This window comes from Lipophrys pholis (genome assembly GCF_963383615.2).
Source record: "Lipophrys pholis genome assembly, chromosome: 2".
NCBI classification, from domain to species: Eukaryota; Metazoa; Chordata; class Actinopteri; order Blenniiformes; family Blenniidae; genus Lipophrys; species Lipophrys pholis.
The window spans coordinates 29,416,822-29,434,380 of NC_137636.1; the positions used below are offsets into that span (position 1 = coordinate 29,416,822).

At 41.2% G+C, this 17,559-nt stretch overlaps 1 protein-coding gene across 3 annotated transcripts in view; it reads left to right on the top strand.

Annotated features, from left to right (window-relative positions):
• The window catches only part of celf6 (CUGBP Elav-like family member 6), a 168,208-nt gene that overhangs the window by 8,203 nt on the left and 142,446 nt on the right, over window positions 1-17,559 (top strand). For all 3 annotated transcript variants that reach the window (XR_013935162.1, XR_013935163.1, XM_080458449.1), the window contains exon 2: window positions 4,120-4,202. Coding sequence is in view for 1 of the 3 variants with exons in the window: in XM_080458449.1 (XP_080314575.1) it covers window positions 4,120-4,202 (83 nt within the window). In the remaining 2 variants the exon portion in view is untranslated. The remainder of the gene's footprint in view (window positions 1-4,119; window positions 4,203-17,559) is intronic.

Below are 17,559 nucleotides of genomic sequence, written 5' to 3' on the forward strand. Positions count from 1 at the left end.
GGGTGCGTAGTACAAAATCATTTACTCAAGTAAAAGAAGAAGCACAAAAAAACAATTAAACATTCTAAATAGCACATTTTATTTGAGTAAAATAAATAAATGAACCATAGGTCTATTAAAAGTCAAACCTTCACTCCTGCAGAATGGCCATATAAAGTGTTTTATCACCACATGTTGCTTGTTTTTATTGATGTTGTCAGATGTAAGCAGTTATTTTATTGGTAATATGATATCGTGATATGCATATAATTATGATGTATGGTTCCAAAATGGACTTGGTCTGGTTGGGATATACAAACACTGTGGTGGAGTAAACAGCAGTATTGGTTTTTCTTGACCTAAAATATGGATTGCATTATGAAGATGCCATTAAAGTCCAAAAGTCATGATAGTTCTCCTCCGAGCAGGAAGTGGGGCGCTCTAGGAGTGCCTTGCTGGTACTTATATCTCTCCTTGGTGGCTTTTGGTTCTCAGTCCGGCCAGACTGGTTCAAGTCAGGTATAATGTTCACTCCAGTACGATTTGCTGGAATGGGTGGGTTAATCTTCAGTCTGGTTCACATGTCTTTTTATTGTAAAATTAAATTTTTTTCCTTCATGGCTACTGAAAGCACTTCATCCAAAAACTGTATTACCTCTTTTATGTTAATTATAAGGCTTTCATTTGATATAAGGTTCATATTTTATTGTGAGGGTTAATTCTATCCCTTTTAAGTTAAATAACTATCATCTTAATAGCAATACTAATTATAAATACAGTAAATGCAGAAGCACCTAAGCAGAACGTTTCAACAGGAGCAGTTGCATCTCAGGCTGTCTGAAGTGAGACCGTCAGACAAAACCCTGATAACGATTCCAACACTCTGTGTCCTAATTGCTGCTGAAATTATCTGTATTTTACAGACACGTATGTTGTTGATGTGGTGCCATATTTTGGGACCCATGACACAGTGCCAAATATGGCAATGTATTTTAAAATCTAAGAAAAGGAAACACCTGTTGATATTCACACATCAATACCGTCAATCACCTGATTGAGTTACACATTCTGCAAAAAGTAGTTATTGTTAGCTTAATGATGGACCTCCTGTATTTTCACAATTCTCTCAGCTGTTGGAATCCATAGAGATCAGAGGATGTCTGAAGGAAAAGATTTACTGTGAAACGTCTGATTTGTCTCTCTAAAAAGACCTGCGGTCATTGGACATACTAAACTTTGGATAGGAAGATAAACCCCTTCACTTTGTCACCAATTCCGGGTTCAGCATGTCCTCATGACTTCACAATGTCCAAAGAATAGACAGCAACTTGTTGATAAACAAGTTTAGTGGAATGCTTGTGGATATATCAGACGTGCAAACTACTGGTCTCCCATCTGAAGCACACATTACTCACGAAGCCTTCAAGAGCATAACTGAGAATATTTTGTCACTGAATCACACAAATCATTGTCATTATCTTTCAAGTGTAAGAAATATATCTTAGGACTAGAAAAAATAGTTACAAGAAAGAGATGAAAGGAAAAAAAAGTGAAGAAGACTATCTGGACATCCGACCTCATTTGATTTAAGTCTTTGTTGCAGGATTCTTTACTCATCAACTTTCAACTGCATACATTCACACACAGTTTGTGATGGGAACAACATCAGTGAATCATGATCCAATAAAGGCAAGTAGAACAATAAAGTAGGGTGTATGGCTCAGTGGAAAATACCCAAAACATCTAAGGGCGATGGCAGAAGTGTGTCACCCTCTTTGTCGGGGACGAGCCCCGCGGGAGGCTTGGGCTCATGTTCCACAGTTTTGTCACGTCACATAGGATGAAGAGTGTATCCCCAGGCTCCCAAACTTTTCTCCTTTTCTGTGTGGCGTGCCGTTTCATCAGTGTCGTTTAGGTGATTTTTCCTCTTGAGTAACCGCCTAGTTGTGGAGGTGGGTGAAGGTTGTCGTGAAAGGGAGCTCTCCTGGCCGGGCGCCAGAGTGTGTTGCTGGCTTTCGGGGGGATGATGGGTGCTAGGCATGATGGGTATCATCTGTGGGTGTGTGTGTGTGTGTGTGTGTGTGTGTGTTGTCTCCCATGGGAATCCTTGGCAGTAGGTGTGACATGTAGTAATGGGAAATTATGCTGCACAGTGCAAAACCTCCTCTGAACGGGGTCACCCACTGTCGGCGCTGCCAAGTGCGTAACAGAACAACAACTCACCCGGCCTTTAGTGAAAGCTGTCACATTTCAGTTCGGGGGAACTATTGACAATTAATTTACATTTTCCTGAAATTTCCAACGTAAAGAAGAGTCTCTGGGGATGTATGAGGGTACAGTTTCAACTCATCACGAGGGGCTTTTAATTGCTTGGCAGCCGATGTACTGTATATGCAAACTGCTGCGTTTCACTAACGATGAAAATGATCTTTCTTAAGAGGCATTGCACATACTCTCTCTTACAAACTACAAAATAAACAAACACTCTACAGTGACTAAGCCTTTTTTTTTCCACCTCTCTACTTGAGTTTAACCTGAAGAAACACTGTAGTTTTTACACCTGTATATGAAAGATTGTGCCGCTCTGCTACTTTTACTACCTCAAATGAAATGAGGAAAATAAGGGACAGAATTAGATGACAGCAACATAAAGGCAAAACAATATGGGAAACACTTTACTCTTATGAACAGTTAGGATATGGCTGAGTTCACTAAATCTAATCTGAAAAGGTTGTCATATAAAAAAAAAAAAAGTGAAATTTTAATCTCAGGCAGCATGTGATTTTCTCTAAGGGTATAGAGCTATTAACTTTAGAGGGCCACTTTCCAATTGTATGGATATATGAATTCCATTTTAGTATAATGCATGTTTTGGCACTTGCTTGTAAAACTCCTGTAAGTGTAATATCTTGGCCATGTGTGGAATGGCATTACTTTCGATCGATGCAAGCGTTTGGAAGGTTAAAGTGTAGTTGGAAAAAAAAAATGAAAAAGAAGTAAGCCTTTGGGATGCTTGTAAAAACAAAAAAAAAACAAAGCTGATAGGCTTTCATCCATTATCAACACTTGTTGGAAGTTTAATAGTACAGCCACTAAATTAAATTCAGGCCCGTGTTTTGATCAACAAGTTCTACTTTGTAATGAGCCTTCGATCATTCTGTGCTGTCTAAATGGGTTTACATAAAGAGACGGTTCTTTTTATAATCCTCTGTACAACATATAAACCTGATGAGTTGTAAATGTTGAAATCCCCACATTATCATAACGACATAAATACAACTTTATACTTGTGTGATCCCATGCGTCAGTTGAGGAGCCTGTAAAAAAGGAGTTGGGGTTTTAGCTGCTGTAGCTAATTTTCACAGGTCATTTAAAGTAAAAAAAAGTGAAAGCAATTAAAGCATTGATGCTCCCTGGGAACACTTAATAAAATTAACTGTTTCTGGAAAAGTTGATTTTTAAAACAATGCAGGTTTTTAAAATGTGGGATGAGTGATTGAAGCTCATTTCACCACCCAAACTCCCCCAAAACTACCAAAGGCTTTCACATTGAGTTGTTATCATTACTAGTTACGCTTGTCATCCTAGATGTTTCAACTTAGAAGATAAATTGATTTGATTATTGGTGATTTGATTCATTACGATATCAGAACATGTCTGTAGTTGTTTTTTTGTTGTTTATTTTCATAATTCTCTGATATCGCAGAAAAACATAAGGCTCATTTTGTGTCTAAAACTCAATGAAATTTAATTTATATCCTAACTTCATCATTGTTTCTACAGTAAATACTTAACATATGAGAAAACCACTTAAGCTTCTTATCAAATTACAACATGAGAAGGCAGTAAGGTTACAATTCAACTTCTCCGTTTGCGAAATGTACTTTACAAATTAGAGTTATATTGCCTGTGATAAACTGGAGACTTATCCAGGGTGGACCTTGCCTTCACCCATAGTCTCTGCAACCCTGAACTGGACAAAGCTATATAAAAGATGGGTGGATGGATTATATATTGAATGTATTTTCTGGTGAATTTGACCATTTTCTATTACTGCATGTCTTTCCTGTATATCTTCACTCTGCTTGTAATGATGATGTACAATGAATCCATCTTTCTCCTGTATCCCTGACACTGTAGGATGTGCCTTTCTAACATACTGTGCCAGAGAGTCAGCACTGAAGGCCCAGAGCGCCCTCCATGAACAGAAGACTCTGCCAGGGGTAAGTGCCCCCAATTTGCCCTCTGTCATAGGCTAAAGCCCTCGGGGCAGCCAGACTGGCATGGGAACCTGCATTAACATAGGAATTACATCACATAGACACCAACACACAGGAGGCTCATGGGGACACCGTATACATCAAGACGCACATTCAGGAATACCGACAGCCACAGATATGAAAACAGATGGAGAGAGTCACTCATACTCTCTCAGACGCCCCCTCCTCCTGGTTCCTGCTCATTCCACCGCACATGCTTTCTCACCTCCAAACACACACACACACACACACACACACACACACACACACACACACACACACACACACACACACACACACACACACACACACACACACACACACACACACACACGCAGACATACTAAAAGAGTGTGAGTGGCCTATCTCACCTTGCAGTGTCTTATTACACTAATCACCCCGCCAGAGATATTTGATAAGCGCTCCTTCATAACAGCCCGTGCCGTCCTTCCCCTGTCCTCTCACAATATGGCTGCCGCAGACACTAATTGCCTTGAGGAAACCCACTCTCATTATCACATATAATCAAACAGTAAGTATAAACAATCATTTTTACCATGTATATCACCATCTGGTGTTTTTGTTTTAATTCTTTTCCTGTTTTTTTTTTTTTTGCTTTTTTTCTTCTTTTTTTTTCTCCTTGCGATCTTCCGTAGTTTGCCTTTGGCGAGTGTGTAACTTTTTCAATTAAAATAATGGCCTCTTCAAACGACACAGGTAAAACGTACCCAGTAGTAGGCTCTTAAGCCCACCCAGGAGGAGACCCTCAATCTGGGATGAGCGTGAGAGTGTGGTGTCTGTCTGTGCTCGATGAGTGTGAGGGGAATACGACTGTCACATCAGGGGAATTATCGAGGTGTGATTGAATTACGCCCGCAGGTCTCTAAGAAGGAGAAGCTGTTTCCAGTGCCCGAGCCGCTCACTAACCCCTCCCACACGCCACAAACCCCACTGCCCCTCCTTTTTTTTTTTTACCCCCCAGACAACCTCCCAGGTTGGAGCTTTAATCAGAGACTCAGGATATCCATCCAAATCTCCTAGGGAGAGAAAGAAGTACAGGGAGACAGAAGGAGAGGAGACGAGGAGTGAGCGAGGAGAAAGTAGGCATATGGAATAGTTTGTAAAGGAGGGCAGAGGTGATGGATGCATTGGTGGGAACTCTATATTGTTTCTCCCCGTTGGGTTAATCAGTTGTTTGCACTTCACTGCATATCATGGATACTTCGCTGAATGTTGGGTACATCAGCACACTGTGGCGGTAATGTCCCTGGGAGACTGCGCTCTGTGGCTCCTCGCTGCCTCCTCGCTGCCTCCTGCAGCTTCATAATGAGATGATAGCCATGATGGTCCTGGATAGGTGTTCCTGTCTTTATTGCCCTCATGGAGAGACATTCTTGTTTGTCTTCTATCTGGAAAGAGGTTAATGGCATGTTCTGTGGGGTTTGAGTAAACATTTCCCCTGTACAGCTCACAGTGAGGGGTCAGTCCTGCAATCTCAGAGTGAGCACAGCCTGCATACAGAGGACTAATAAAGATGTTCTGTCTTTCACTCTGTGGGTGCGTGTGTGTGTGTGTGTGTGTGTGTGTGTGTGTGTGTGTGTGTGTGTGTGTGTGTGTGTGTGTGTGTGTGTGTGTGTGTGTGTGTGTGTGTGTGTGTGGTAGATAGAGAGAGTGGGAGAGAAAACAAGGAGAGTGTAAGGGAGACAAAGACTTGGAGAGGTGACACTTCTGGACAAGCCTCATTGTCATTGTCATGGCCTGATGGTTTGAGATGCTTGGTCGTATAATGCTGCCATTTCAGAGGCTTCTCCAAACAGTCCGGTTGTGGCTGTGTGATTGTCAGGCAACCAAATGCAAATGTTGTTCCAACAAGACATGTGGCATTAAAAAAAAAAAAAAAAAAAAAGATAACGGCTCTTATTCCTCATGAGGATAGATGAAGCAAAAATAACACAGGCATTGCCTAAAATATGTGTGTTTGTTTTTTTGTTTTTTTTGGCTCTGTCATGTTGTACGACTTCGCTTTGAAGGAGCTTTGACAATCATGAGCCTAATGAATTATGTTCATCCCTTTCCCTACTTTATTGAGGTTCAATTTGGAGCTAGACAGACTATACTTTCAACACACATAAAGCACGACTTGTTTTTGTAGGCCAACATGGAAGTTTGCATCAATCTGGTTCATTCCTCAGGAAGCCAAAAGGATTATACCATTGGCTTTCAGATTGTTGCAGAAAGTCAACTCTGTGATAAACAACAGCTCGTAGATTTGCCAGCTTTAATCATGGCGGATGAATAGCAGTTATATGGTGTCTGGAGCCTAAAGAATATTTCACAGGTCCGATTGCACTAAAGTTGTAAGGATTCATCTTTACCTCCACAAATCGTCTAATATGTAATTCAATCGAACACTCTTACCTCCAGATTTGTTCCTATTACCACAAGCTCAAGATATTATATATCTACAAAAGGTTTGTTCAGTCATGTGGTAAAGGCTGACGAGTTCACATCCAGAGTGATGAAATAATGTCCTTGACAGCATCTGTAATCCGAATGAGCCACTTGTTAGGAACTTACTCGTGTGAGATGCGCAAAAACTTTGAGAATCACCAATGGGAAAAACACCTTGACTTTGGGATGGCAAACCAAATGTGCAAAAGTGATAACTTAATTCGGGGTTTTACGATTAATGGCTTCAACATTCATACCAGGATTAAGTCTTTGCATGGTTTCCTCGCTTTTACTTAAAAGCTACCCAACATCTTTTGAACTCTCTGGAGATATTACTTTTATGAACATGCAGGTGTGATTGAAATGCTAAAACACTTAAAAGAAATGAGAAAGAGGATTTGTGAAGAAGGAGTCTGCTTGTGAGTTTGATGATCCGCTTTACTGGCGAACATTTGGCTTTTGTTTTGCAACGTCACCCGGGCACTATGAGGATGGCTGGCTTTTGACTCGTTGAGGTATCTGTGGAAAGCAGAAAAAAAAAAAAAAAAACAGTCCCAGCTAAAGATATGTGCTGTTCAGCTTTGGTAGCATGATTCCATTTTTGTTGTCTTTCTTTCACCTCGTCGATGTGGTCTGACAGAAAGAATTGACAAAGCTTTGCCATGATTCATCCAGGCACGTACAGGCTGAACAACCATCATTGACTGCGAGAGGCACAAACTAAAAATTTGGCTTTCCAAACATGAACGTGTAGGCAAGCAACTGTGTCAAACAACAGGAGAGTTGAAAGTCACATTGTATGTTAATTAGGAATAACACTGAGTAACTTGTTTGTGAGCAGCAGCGTGATCACACAGTATGTTATTTACTGTGGTTGCCATAGCATAGCAGTCATGGTGGCTAATCTCCATGTAAGCGGCAGTTTAGATGATGCATATCGTACCAGTACATGCGATACATGAGTTAATTTGATAGGATGAATAACTAATTTGTCTGTGCCGTTTTACTGGATGCTAAATAAAACGCTCACCTGCCAGGGATACTCTTACATAGACTGAGACCAGATGATCTACTTGTGTGTCCTTTGTGCATCGCTTTGCGACGAAAATACGTTTCTTCCATCACGGCACAGACATTTCCATATCAACAGACTCTGTGCTCTCGACAAAGCAGGAGGACTATAGGCTTTACAGCGAGACAGGGAGGAAGGAGAGCTATTATTCTGTGTTCTCAGCAGGAAGCTGCAACTATTACATCATCTCCAGATTGGAGATGAGATGAGTCTTAAATTTTCCATAATTCACATTCCCTTTTATTTACCAAGTCTTGTACTGAGAGCAACGCACTTGAATTGCCACCGGGGAATCTGGCTGCTGTCTGCTGCGGCTGGAATGAGCTTTGTTTACATTGTTTGATTAATTGCATGTAAAGAGCATAATGAGATCTTGATGTCCTGTGCATTAGATCCTGCTGCTGCAGTTTGTACAGTAAATGTAATCAGAGATTTTGCCTCTTGCCCTCGGTGAGCTCGTGACGCCGTTGTGTTTATGTGTGCATTCAGCATATTCCCACATGTAGGGCAGGAGGATGCTGTGCGTGGACAGGTTAGGTCATGCCCGTGAGTGATTTCTCTCCGGATCTGATTAATTCATCAGACGTTTATGTACAAACCTTGGCTCAATTAAGGCTTATGACATGGCATTAGTATTCTGCTTATATTAAGACAGTTTATGCAACGCAGGTACATCGTTGATCACAAAAAGAGTCCTGATGGCCAAATACTATTCTTTGATTGCCTATGAATTTTATGGCGGTCATAATACTTTCTTTTTTCGCGATACCAATAAAGGATGAAAGTAGAAATAGTATTTGCTGTTGCAGTAGCACAACATTATTTACAACTGTTTGCCAAATACACTCCCAACATGGTACTATTGGCGCCGCAAATCTTCAAATGAATTCCACTCTCTGCTTTCAGGGCCATGCTGCTTTCTGCTCTCGGGTCAATTAGCTCTTGGTGTTTGCATGTAACAAGCATGCTAATTGGGTGCTACTGAAGCCCAAAAAGCCAATTAAAATTTTCTAAGGGAAAAAAACCCCAAAACATCGTACTTCTCTTTGTCTTCCTCTCTTTACCCTCCCCCACCCTGCTGCGTGTTCATACCTCAACCACCGTCACTCACCCTTCTCCCTTTTTTTCCCTACACTTTCCCTGTGGAGTACTGAGTGTGAGGTGGTGCCCCAACCTTATACTTGTCATTTCTGTTGCGTTTTCTGCAGAGGGGTCCGCATTTCTCAGTTTCAGAGTGAGAGTACCAGCAGCACCTGACCCCTGTATTGATGACGAGGCAGCCAAGCGCGGCAGCGAAGAAGATAGGGGAGAGAAAAGTTAGAAACTCACACTTTCTGAAGTGTTGATCTTCAAATTTGAAAGGGTAAGCTTGAAGGTATCAGCTTTTGCCAAAGTGGGGAGCAAAATACTAGGGTTTCTAACATTTTCCTTCTCCTTCTGTGCATGAAAAGTGCAGAAAATTGACTTCAGTACATGTCACACAAAAATAGGGCAGGTGAAGATTGCGCAATACGAGCGTTAAGTGTCACGAAGCGCACTGCCACGGGGCCATGGATCAGTGCATCTCTGTTCTTGACACTCTCTCTGTACATCACGGTACAGACGTGGCCACCAAACACCTGCTGCATGTCTCTGTCTGGACAGTGTACACTGACAATGGACAACCAGCATTTTTACACCTCCAAAGGCATAATCTTCAGTTGCGAAGTGAAGTTCAAGACAACAAATGCTTAGATCTGACTAAAAACTGAAAGACTGGTGGTCTGCCCAGTGTGTACCATGCCTTTTTCAATATTCAGCTCCAGTGCCCTGTTGGATAAAGTGGTAAAAGATGACAAAGTTGTTAAAAGCCTAAATTTAATTGAAAATAGTACAAAGAGTTAAAAAAAAAAAAAAAGAAATGCTGCACACTTTGATTTTACTGCTGGCAACAGTTTTCCAAAAATCAGGGCAATTAAGAACGAGGAAAGGCTGAGTAATGTGAAAAAAAAACTAGCCTGGTAGAACTTTTCACAACTAATGAGGTTAAATGGGGTACAAAGAGCACTGGAAAAAGTCTGAGTCATTCGGAAGTTACAGCGAGGTTTCTGCAGAACACTGCACTGGAAAATAGTGTAACAATTAAAAGGGATAGTCACCAGATGAACTTTTAGAGAACTTGACTTGATCTATGGCAAAGAAAATCACTTTATTCATCCCACCATGGAGAAATTTGTTGCAGTAGTAAAATTGAGTAAGGCGTAATACGGTAGGGTACAAGTAGAGCAGTAATAATAATAAAGATGATGATTATTATTATAATAATCATAATACAAAGAGCACTTATATCAAATGACATTGATGTGAGCAGTCAAAGTGAGCATTGTGTAATATTCAAACTGTTGTAATGTGGTCATTTACAGCTGTATTGTGGGCTCTGTTGCCTGTGGACTTTTGAAAGAAGCATCTGTGGGAGCGTTAAGTCACACAGTTTGGTTGAAGCAATCCATCACTAAAGGTCACGATGTCCTGCAAAGGGTGAGAGTCATTGTCCAACAGGGATGACAACCTGGAGATCATCCTCTTTTCACCCCCAAATAGTGTCATTGAAAGATTTAGAGAAATCGCCGCACACCAGGGACCCGGCTGTGATCTCTGGGCTCTCAGGTTGCACCGTTTTAAAAACCATTGACAATACGGAGTGGAAATCTTTTGTGACACTTTTGTGGAATCAGTCTTTCTAAACAGGCTTTGTCTGTGTTTTCACCGGAGAAATTTAAAAGTCAAACATTTAGATGCTGATGCTGTGCCTTCTTGTGGGCCAAGCACATTGAACATAGACTGGTTTGCAGAGGAAAGAGTGCTTTGGATCATTGAATCAAAATCTTAATTACTAAATAGAAACCCTGACCATTCATTGTGTTCATTTGTGCACATTTCACATTACTGGTGAAGATCTGGGATTGTGCTAATGTGCATGGCGAGGGTGACTTGCACCTCTGTGAAGGCACCATAGACCCTGGCCGACATTTACAGGTATGATAGGGGAAAGACTTCACTTTTTCTTCTTTTACCTGTGAACTCAACCATTGAAACACTGTGCGAAACATGCAAATTCTTCAGGATCTGACTTTCATAGATACGGGTTAAATGAATAGAGCAATTTTTTTTTTCCTGCTATTGAGAGTTATATGCAGCACTTGTACTTAGTGAAGTACATATGTTCAATGCTATTTCCGTCTTAGCTAACATTCAACACACATGTGTTCAATGCAATATTCAGTCATCCTGGCTTGAAGAGGAGGAGGAGGAGGAGGAGGAGGAGGAGGAGGAGGAGGAGTTACCCTGGAGTGGTTTGCATCTGTCTGTTGCAGCATCACAGGGTCTTATCAGCAGACACACTGGACCTCATTCTCCAACAGGTCCACTTCTGGGCAGACATGCCACAGTTTAAACTAATTACTTAGGCCACACAGGGCCTTTATCCATTCTTTTTAAGGGGCAAATTGTGTTCTGTTGCCGATCAATTTGTCCTCCGTGCCAGATTTGTCAACCTCTGGTGCCCGTGAGTGGTTGCTATTATGAAGCACAGAAAAAAAAAAAGGTCTGGGCACTGGACGTGAGACCTCTGCTAAGGCTCCCCTTGCTCTCCTCATCATCAATTACGTCTATATCATTTTCTTTCTGTGGCCCGCTTTAGAAAAGAAATTAAAAGGGGCCATTGTTTTTCTTATCCCCCTGGGATGAAAGCATTTACTACGCCGCTGCACTGTGCTCGGCCATCCTGCCGATTAGGGAGTGAATGGAATCACAATCGAGGGATGCACTCGGCATTGTCTCCTATTATGTGGCTGGTGGCCCTGAATATTGTGCAAAAATTAATTTCGTTCCATCTGATGGGATTTTCAACCTTGGAGAGTGCGAAATGTTAATCCTGGCAGGCAGGCGGGTGGACATTGTGGAATGTCTGGCTGTTTTACTGGCGAAATGTGGACAGGACACAAACATAGTTGATTGTGAGCGCGCCCCTTAACCAGCCCATAAAGATGGCAAGCCAGAGGCGTTGGACAGATGAGCAGGAGAGATAGTGCTCTTTAAAGGCTGCAGGGCAGGAGAGTTTTGGTGTTCAGTGGCTGGCAACAACTAGGCCCATTTGTCCTTTTGATCTTCAACATATATTGCAGGGCAGGTTAGGGCATTTTGTGAAAGTAATAAAAAAAACGAAAAAAAACAACAACACGCAAGTCAAGCTCTGAATATACAGGAAAAAAAAGCTGCTTCATCCATTATGATTTCCATATTTTAAAAATGAGTTTTCTGCCTCACTGAAACTCTCATTTGACTTTTTTTTTTTTTCAACATTAACATAGTGTTTGAATGCTATGACGAAACTCAAAACAGGCGAAGACGTTTTGATTATACCGCCACAGAAGATGATAGCTTCAGTAATAGAAATCCTTGATTGACGAAACTTTGATTCCCCGTATTTTAAAATATTGAACCATGGACCTCAGGTAATAATTCAGGAAAGATGAGAGCCTGCCTTAATGGGTGGATTTTGTTTTAATACATGTTGAAGTGTGAGCCGATTCTTCACGCCGTTCCTCTATTTCGACGCGTTCCCCATCTTTCCTCGGCTGACAGGTGGAGTCGGACTCCGCAGTGCATGCTCTCCTGAGCTAATTTATCCGCTTCTTTAGCTGTAATGAAGCAGAACTGGTAAATGTGGGGACAGCATTGTTAACATTGCTGCTTCACTGGGGAAGAGGAGAGGGCTGACAAATAGTGGAGAAAGATGGAAATGAGGCCCGGGTGCTGTCATACCTCCAAAAAGATGCCTTTACTCAGACTGGATTTCTGCCTCTTAGTTAAGCTGCAATGCTGGAATGTGACATTTCCTAAACCAATTAAACATCAAAGTTTCTGTTGCATCAAGATTGGGGCAGTTTGGCAATAACAGCCAGGAAGAAAAATCAAAAACAAATGCAAAAAAAAAAAAAAAAAAGAGTACTTGGGACTGGATTATTTATTTATATTCTTCTTTCCAAAAGTGATACAAATAAAACCCACTGTAGATTAAGCTAATTAACTTCCATCTCATCCTGTCTGAGACGACCAAGGTGTGAATCCACTGCATGGGTTTGGTGATTTTCAAAAGATGCCTCGCTTTATTTTCAGACAACAAAATGTCTCAACAGAAACATGTGTTGACACCCCGAAGAGCAGGTGCTGATGAGGTGTTGTTGTTTTTTTGGGTTTTTTTCAGACGGTTTCACTGCATTCTTGACAATTTCCACCAAGTCTTTGCTCTTGTTTCTAATTTCCCTGCAATATTTACTTTTCCTTTCTGCCTTAATCCTAATGGAAACTCAAAATTACATCTGTCATGCCCTGTTGGTGGGCCTCACGGTGGTGTAGTGGTTCGTACATTTAACTTATAGCGAGGACTGGTCCGAGTCTACATGGGCCTTGAATCTTTCTGTGTGGAGTTTGCGTGAGTACCTTCCCACAGTCCAAAATCAGACATTTGATGTGTGTGTGTGTGACCCTAATTCAATATTGTGGTAACTTTGAAAAACTTAGAGGGACAGACAATTCAGTACAAACTCACATTCACACCAACAGCAAGTTGAGGCTCACACATGTACCTTACATGCCTGTTTTCATACTGTTGGAGAAAACTAATACTTGGAGGAAAGCCATGCCTGCACAGGGAGAAAATGCAAACTCCACGTAGAAAGGCACAACTTGGATCTGAACTAATGACATTCTTGCCATGAAGCCAGAGTGCTAACCACTGCATCACTGTGTGGCCTAATTTGTTATCCGCCACCAACCACAATGGTTAAAAGATTTGGCAAGTATATGTGGTTTGGCCTCAGAATTATGATCAGCATTGTTCTCTGCTTTGACAGCAGTGAGGTGCCTGTTAACAATAACGAAACAACAACCTGCTGCAGGGGACTGAGGTCTTTTTCAAATGTCAACAACTATCAGCTAAAAAAAGATGGCGTGCCAACTTTCCAGCTTTTTTCAATCGCTCATCTGTTAGTGTTTGCACCACTTTGTGTTGTAAAAGCCGGTATAATTATAACACAGTTAGTTTACACGGAAAGTTAGTCTCACCGGTGAGCCCATCTTCCTGCGATCACGGCTCTGGGAACTGGAATAGTTATGAGATGGGAAGAGTCCTTTTCCCAGTTTCCATTATTCACATGACAATATCAAACAAGCAACATGGCCGCCACCTGCAGTGCTGCTTTATTGCTGCTGTCAGAGCCCAGAAAAGAGACAAACAAACTAATCATCACATACATCAACCAAGAGCGGGATGAAATGAAGCTCAGGAGGTGCAATTTATTCTCAAACTGCAATTATGCACATTTGTTTTGCAGCATTTCTTTCCATTAACGGATTCAACTGTTTTTGCCAGCAACAAAATAAGACCAAAATAACTTATTTGTGTGCAGAGTGAGTACCTTTCTTTGAAATTCAGCAAAACTTGGTTTTGGTAGCGCTACATAACCGCTCCCTTTCCCAATTTCATCGTGTTCAGATGCAATCCACCAGTCAACCATTCGATCGATCAATGCATCACCAACCTCAAACTCCAGCGGGAAGAAAACATGACGATTGGTTTGGCTTAATTCAGCAGATAATTCATTTTAGATGAACGACTTCAGTAATCACTTTAGAAGCAAATGCAGATAAATACATCCAGATCAGTAGCTTTTCAGAAAATTACTCCAACTTCTCTTCAGTGATATGGAATTTAAAAAAAAGTATACTGAACTTTCTAGAAAATGCTGCTTTACAATAAAGATCTGTCCATAAGAAAACGCCATGGCTTACAAAGCTGCAAATATTTGACCACTTCAAACCACATCTTTATGTGCAGGTCGAACAGATGCTGTGACTCACAGTCAATATGTTCTGACTCTGATGCCCTCGAGTTTTTATTACATTTATACTGAATTGAGGTCATGCTGAACAAAAATAAATAAATTCCTTCTCGATCTTAAATGTCCAACTCGGTGCTACTCAGTCGACAGTCATCCCACGCCATTAAAATCATATATTTTCTAAGAGGTTAACATGTGCAAAGACCTTCCGGCTTTGATATCTTCACACAGAATTTACACGTCACAGACAAACCGATGGATCAAGAAAAGTTGATGTTGCTGAATTCAGCAAAGTATTCTAGTAAAAACAGTTATCAAACACGGCAGTTATTGACACGCACGCACACACGCACACGCACACGCACACGCACACGCACACGCACACACACACACACACACACACACACACACACACACACACACACACACACACACACACACACACACACACACACACACACACACACACACAATCCAGAGGTGTCTCTGAGAATTTCTTTTATTAAAATTTGGGACTGGTTGTTTGACACTGTTGGGAGAGAGAACTGTGGGGATGTGGGATATACACTATGGAAAGAAAAGCAAAAGAGGAACCAGGATAACTGATGAGTCATCACAAAAGAGAGAGAGAGAGAGGGAGAGAGAGAGAGAGAGAGAGAGAGAGAGAGAGAGAGAGAGAGAGAGAGAGAGAGAGACCATGAGAGGAAAAGCGTTCTTGCATAATTAACATCCGAGCATCACTAGGACGAACTCCTCCATCAGCGTGTCCAAAGGATTAACTACGCCACGCTCCTCTTATCTCCCCCATTTCGTTTAAGAAAGAAAATGACCTTGTGCTTGTTTACATGCTGATTAAAGACAGGAGGGAGAGAAGGAGACAGCGAGAAAGTCAAACTGTAATCAGAAGAGTTTGTTAAGTGAAGTATTTTTGGTGGTGCGTTCTCAGCAGATACAGCACGCTGCTGCCAGGCGTTGTGTCACAGTAGCAAGCGCATGCCCCCCTCCCCATCGAAAAAGCCCAAGAAAAACACCCTGATGTAGCAGCTAACGAGCAATGAGAGGGCCAAGATAAAAAATAATAATAAATAAATAAATAAAAATGTGTGTGCTGCACGTGTGCTTGTTTGTGGAAGTGGGGTGTGATGAAAAGTATGTTTGGTGTGTGGGTGGTTCCATTAGTTAGTCTGCCTGTTTTATTGCACTGGGAATTTCTGCTGTTTCTGGGCTCCTGTGACTAAGTCTATATACTATAATCTCATCCCGTGTGTGTGTGTGTGTGTGTGTGTGTGTGTGTGTGTGTGTGTGTGTGTGTGTGTGTATTCCTCTTCCTGCAACAGCCAGTCTGAATTCCAGCCCTTTGAAGTGAAGCCATTTGTGCAGAGTCATTCTGGGGTCTTCTGCGGGGTAGCTTCCAGTTATTCTACTTTATTTGGGAATAACAGGAGTTTTCACTTCCATCACTACAAAAAGATGGAACTGTGAACTATCTTAAACTTGGGGTATTACTGTGGATAGAGTTTCTCAACATGAAGGCCACATCTCTCATAATCCCTTCTTTGTGTTTTTTTCCCTCTTTGTATTGTTATCTCTTCTGCCTTACTACAGGGGATAACTTTGTTTTATCCCTTAGCTCTGGAATAGCTGCACCTTGCACCTTGCTGTGCTATAAAAGCCTTAGTGCTGCAAAGCAATACGATTCAGGGGAGCTACGCCATCTTAGCTGGTACAGCACTACAGTATGTACAATGGCCAAACATTAAACGACAAAGTTGAAAGCAGATTTTTGCCCAGAAGATGTGGATATATGTGGATGTAATGAAAATATAAAAGTCAACATCAACTCACCAGTAGCAGAAGTGAAAGTGGCCTGAAAATGAGTAATTAAGTACAACTGTTACGGTGCCTAATTTTTACCCACGTACAAACACAAGTAGTGTTAAAACGATACTGAAGTAAAAGTATTGTCACTCCTAAAGGGGTCATATTATCTAGTTGTTCAACACTTTCACATGGTTTCATTGTTCCGAAAACATCTTATTCAAAGTTTATGGCCCCAAATCCAGCTTTTCCTTGATTTTCACCCATTTGAATCTTGGATCATCGGAGCTGCATTCAGAATCTGCTGTGTCTGTGTGAGCTGGAGTGGCTCCACCCACACATGTCCATCATGGGAAGAGGAGGAAGTACTTCCTCTCGTGGTGCCATGTGCCAGAGCAGAGCTGCCTAATTGTGGGAGGGTCAAAGGGAGGACCTACCTTGATTGTGATTGGCTAAACCCCTGATGACACTATATAGGGTTTGATTTCTGATTGGCTTGTTGGAGCAACACACTTTTTAAAAACTGAATCAGGCCGGGGAGAGAGAGGACAGACTTTCTTCACTTCTGGGGCGTTGTTCCAGGTATGGGGATGATTATTACTGTTGGACCATTAGAAAGTTAATTTAGCATAATATCACCCTTTTGTCTCCAAATTATTTTAGATGTTTCAAAGTAACTTTTTTAGTGTATTATCAATAGCAAGTATTGGATTACTTCGACTTGAATGAAATTACAATATGTTACACAAATGGACATGGACAAGAATCAACTGCCAAAAGTATGATAAACTTATTGTTCACAAAATGCTCGACAAAACATTTGAATGTTTTTTCAAAAATAATAGGCATGCTGATTAGCAACTTGCGATTTTAAAAGCAACACATTAGATAGCATGTTGTAAAATTTTGCAATAAAATATCCATAAAAGTACCCCAAAGATTTAAGTAAAATTATAATTTTTATGCAGTTTTTAGAGTAAAAGAACCTAATCAATTCCAATGTATGGTATTGCCTCAATCAAAGAGTTAAAAATCATCTAAATATATTTATTCTTGCCCTCATCACAGTCGAGAAGTTAAATCACCCCCGGGTCCTCTT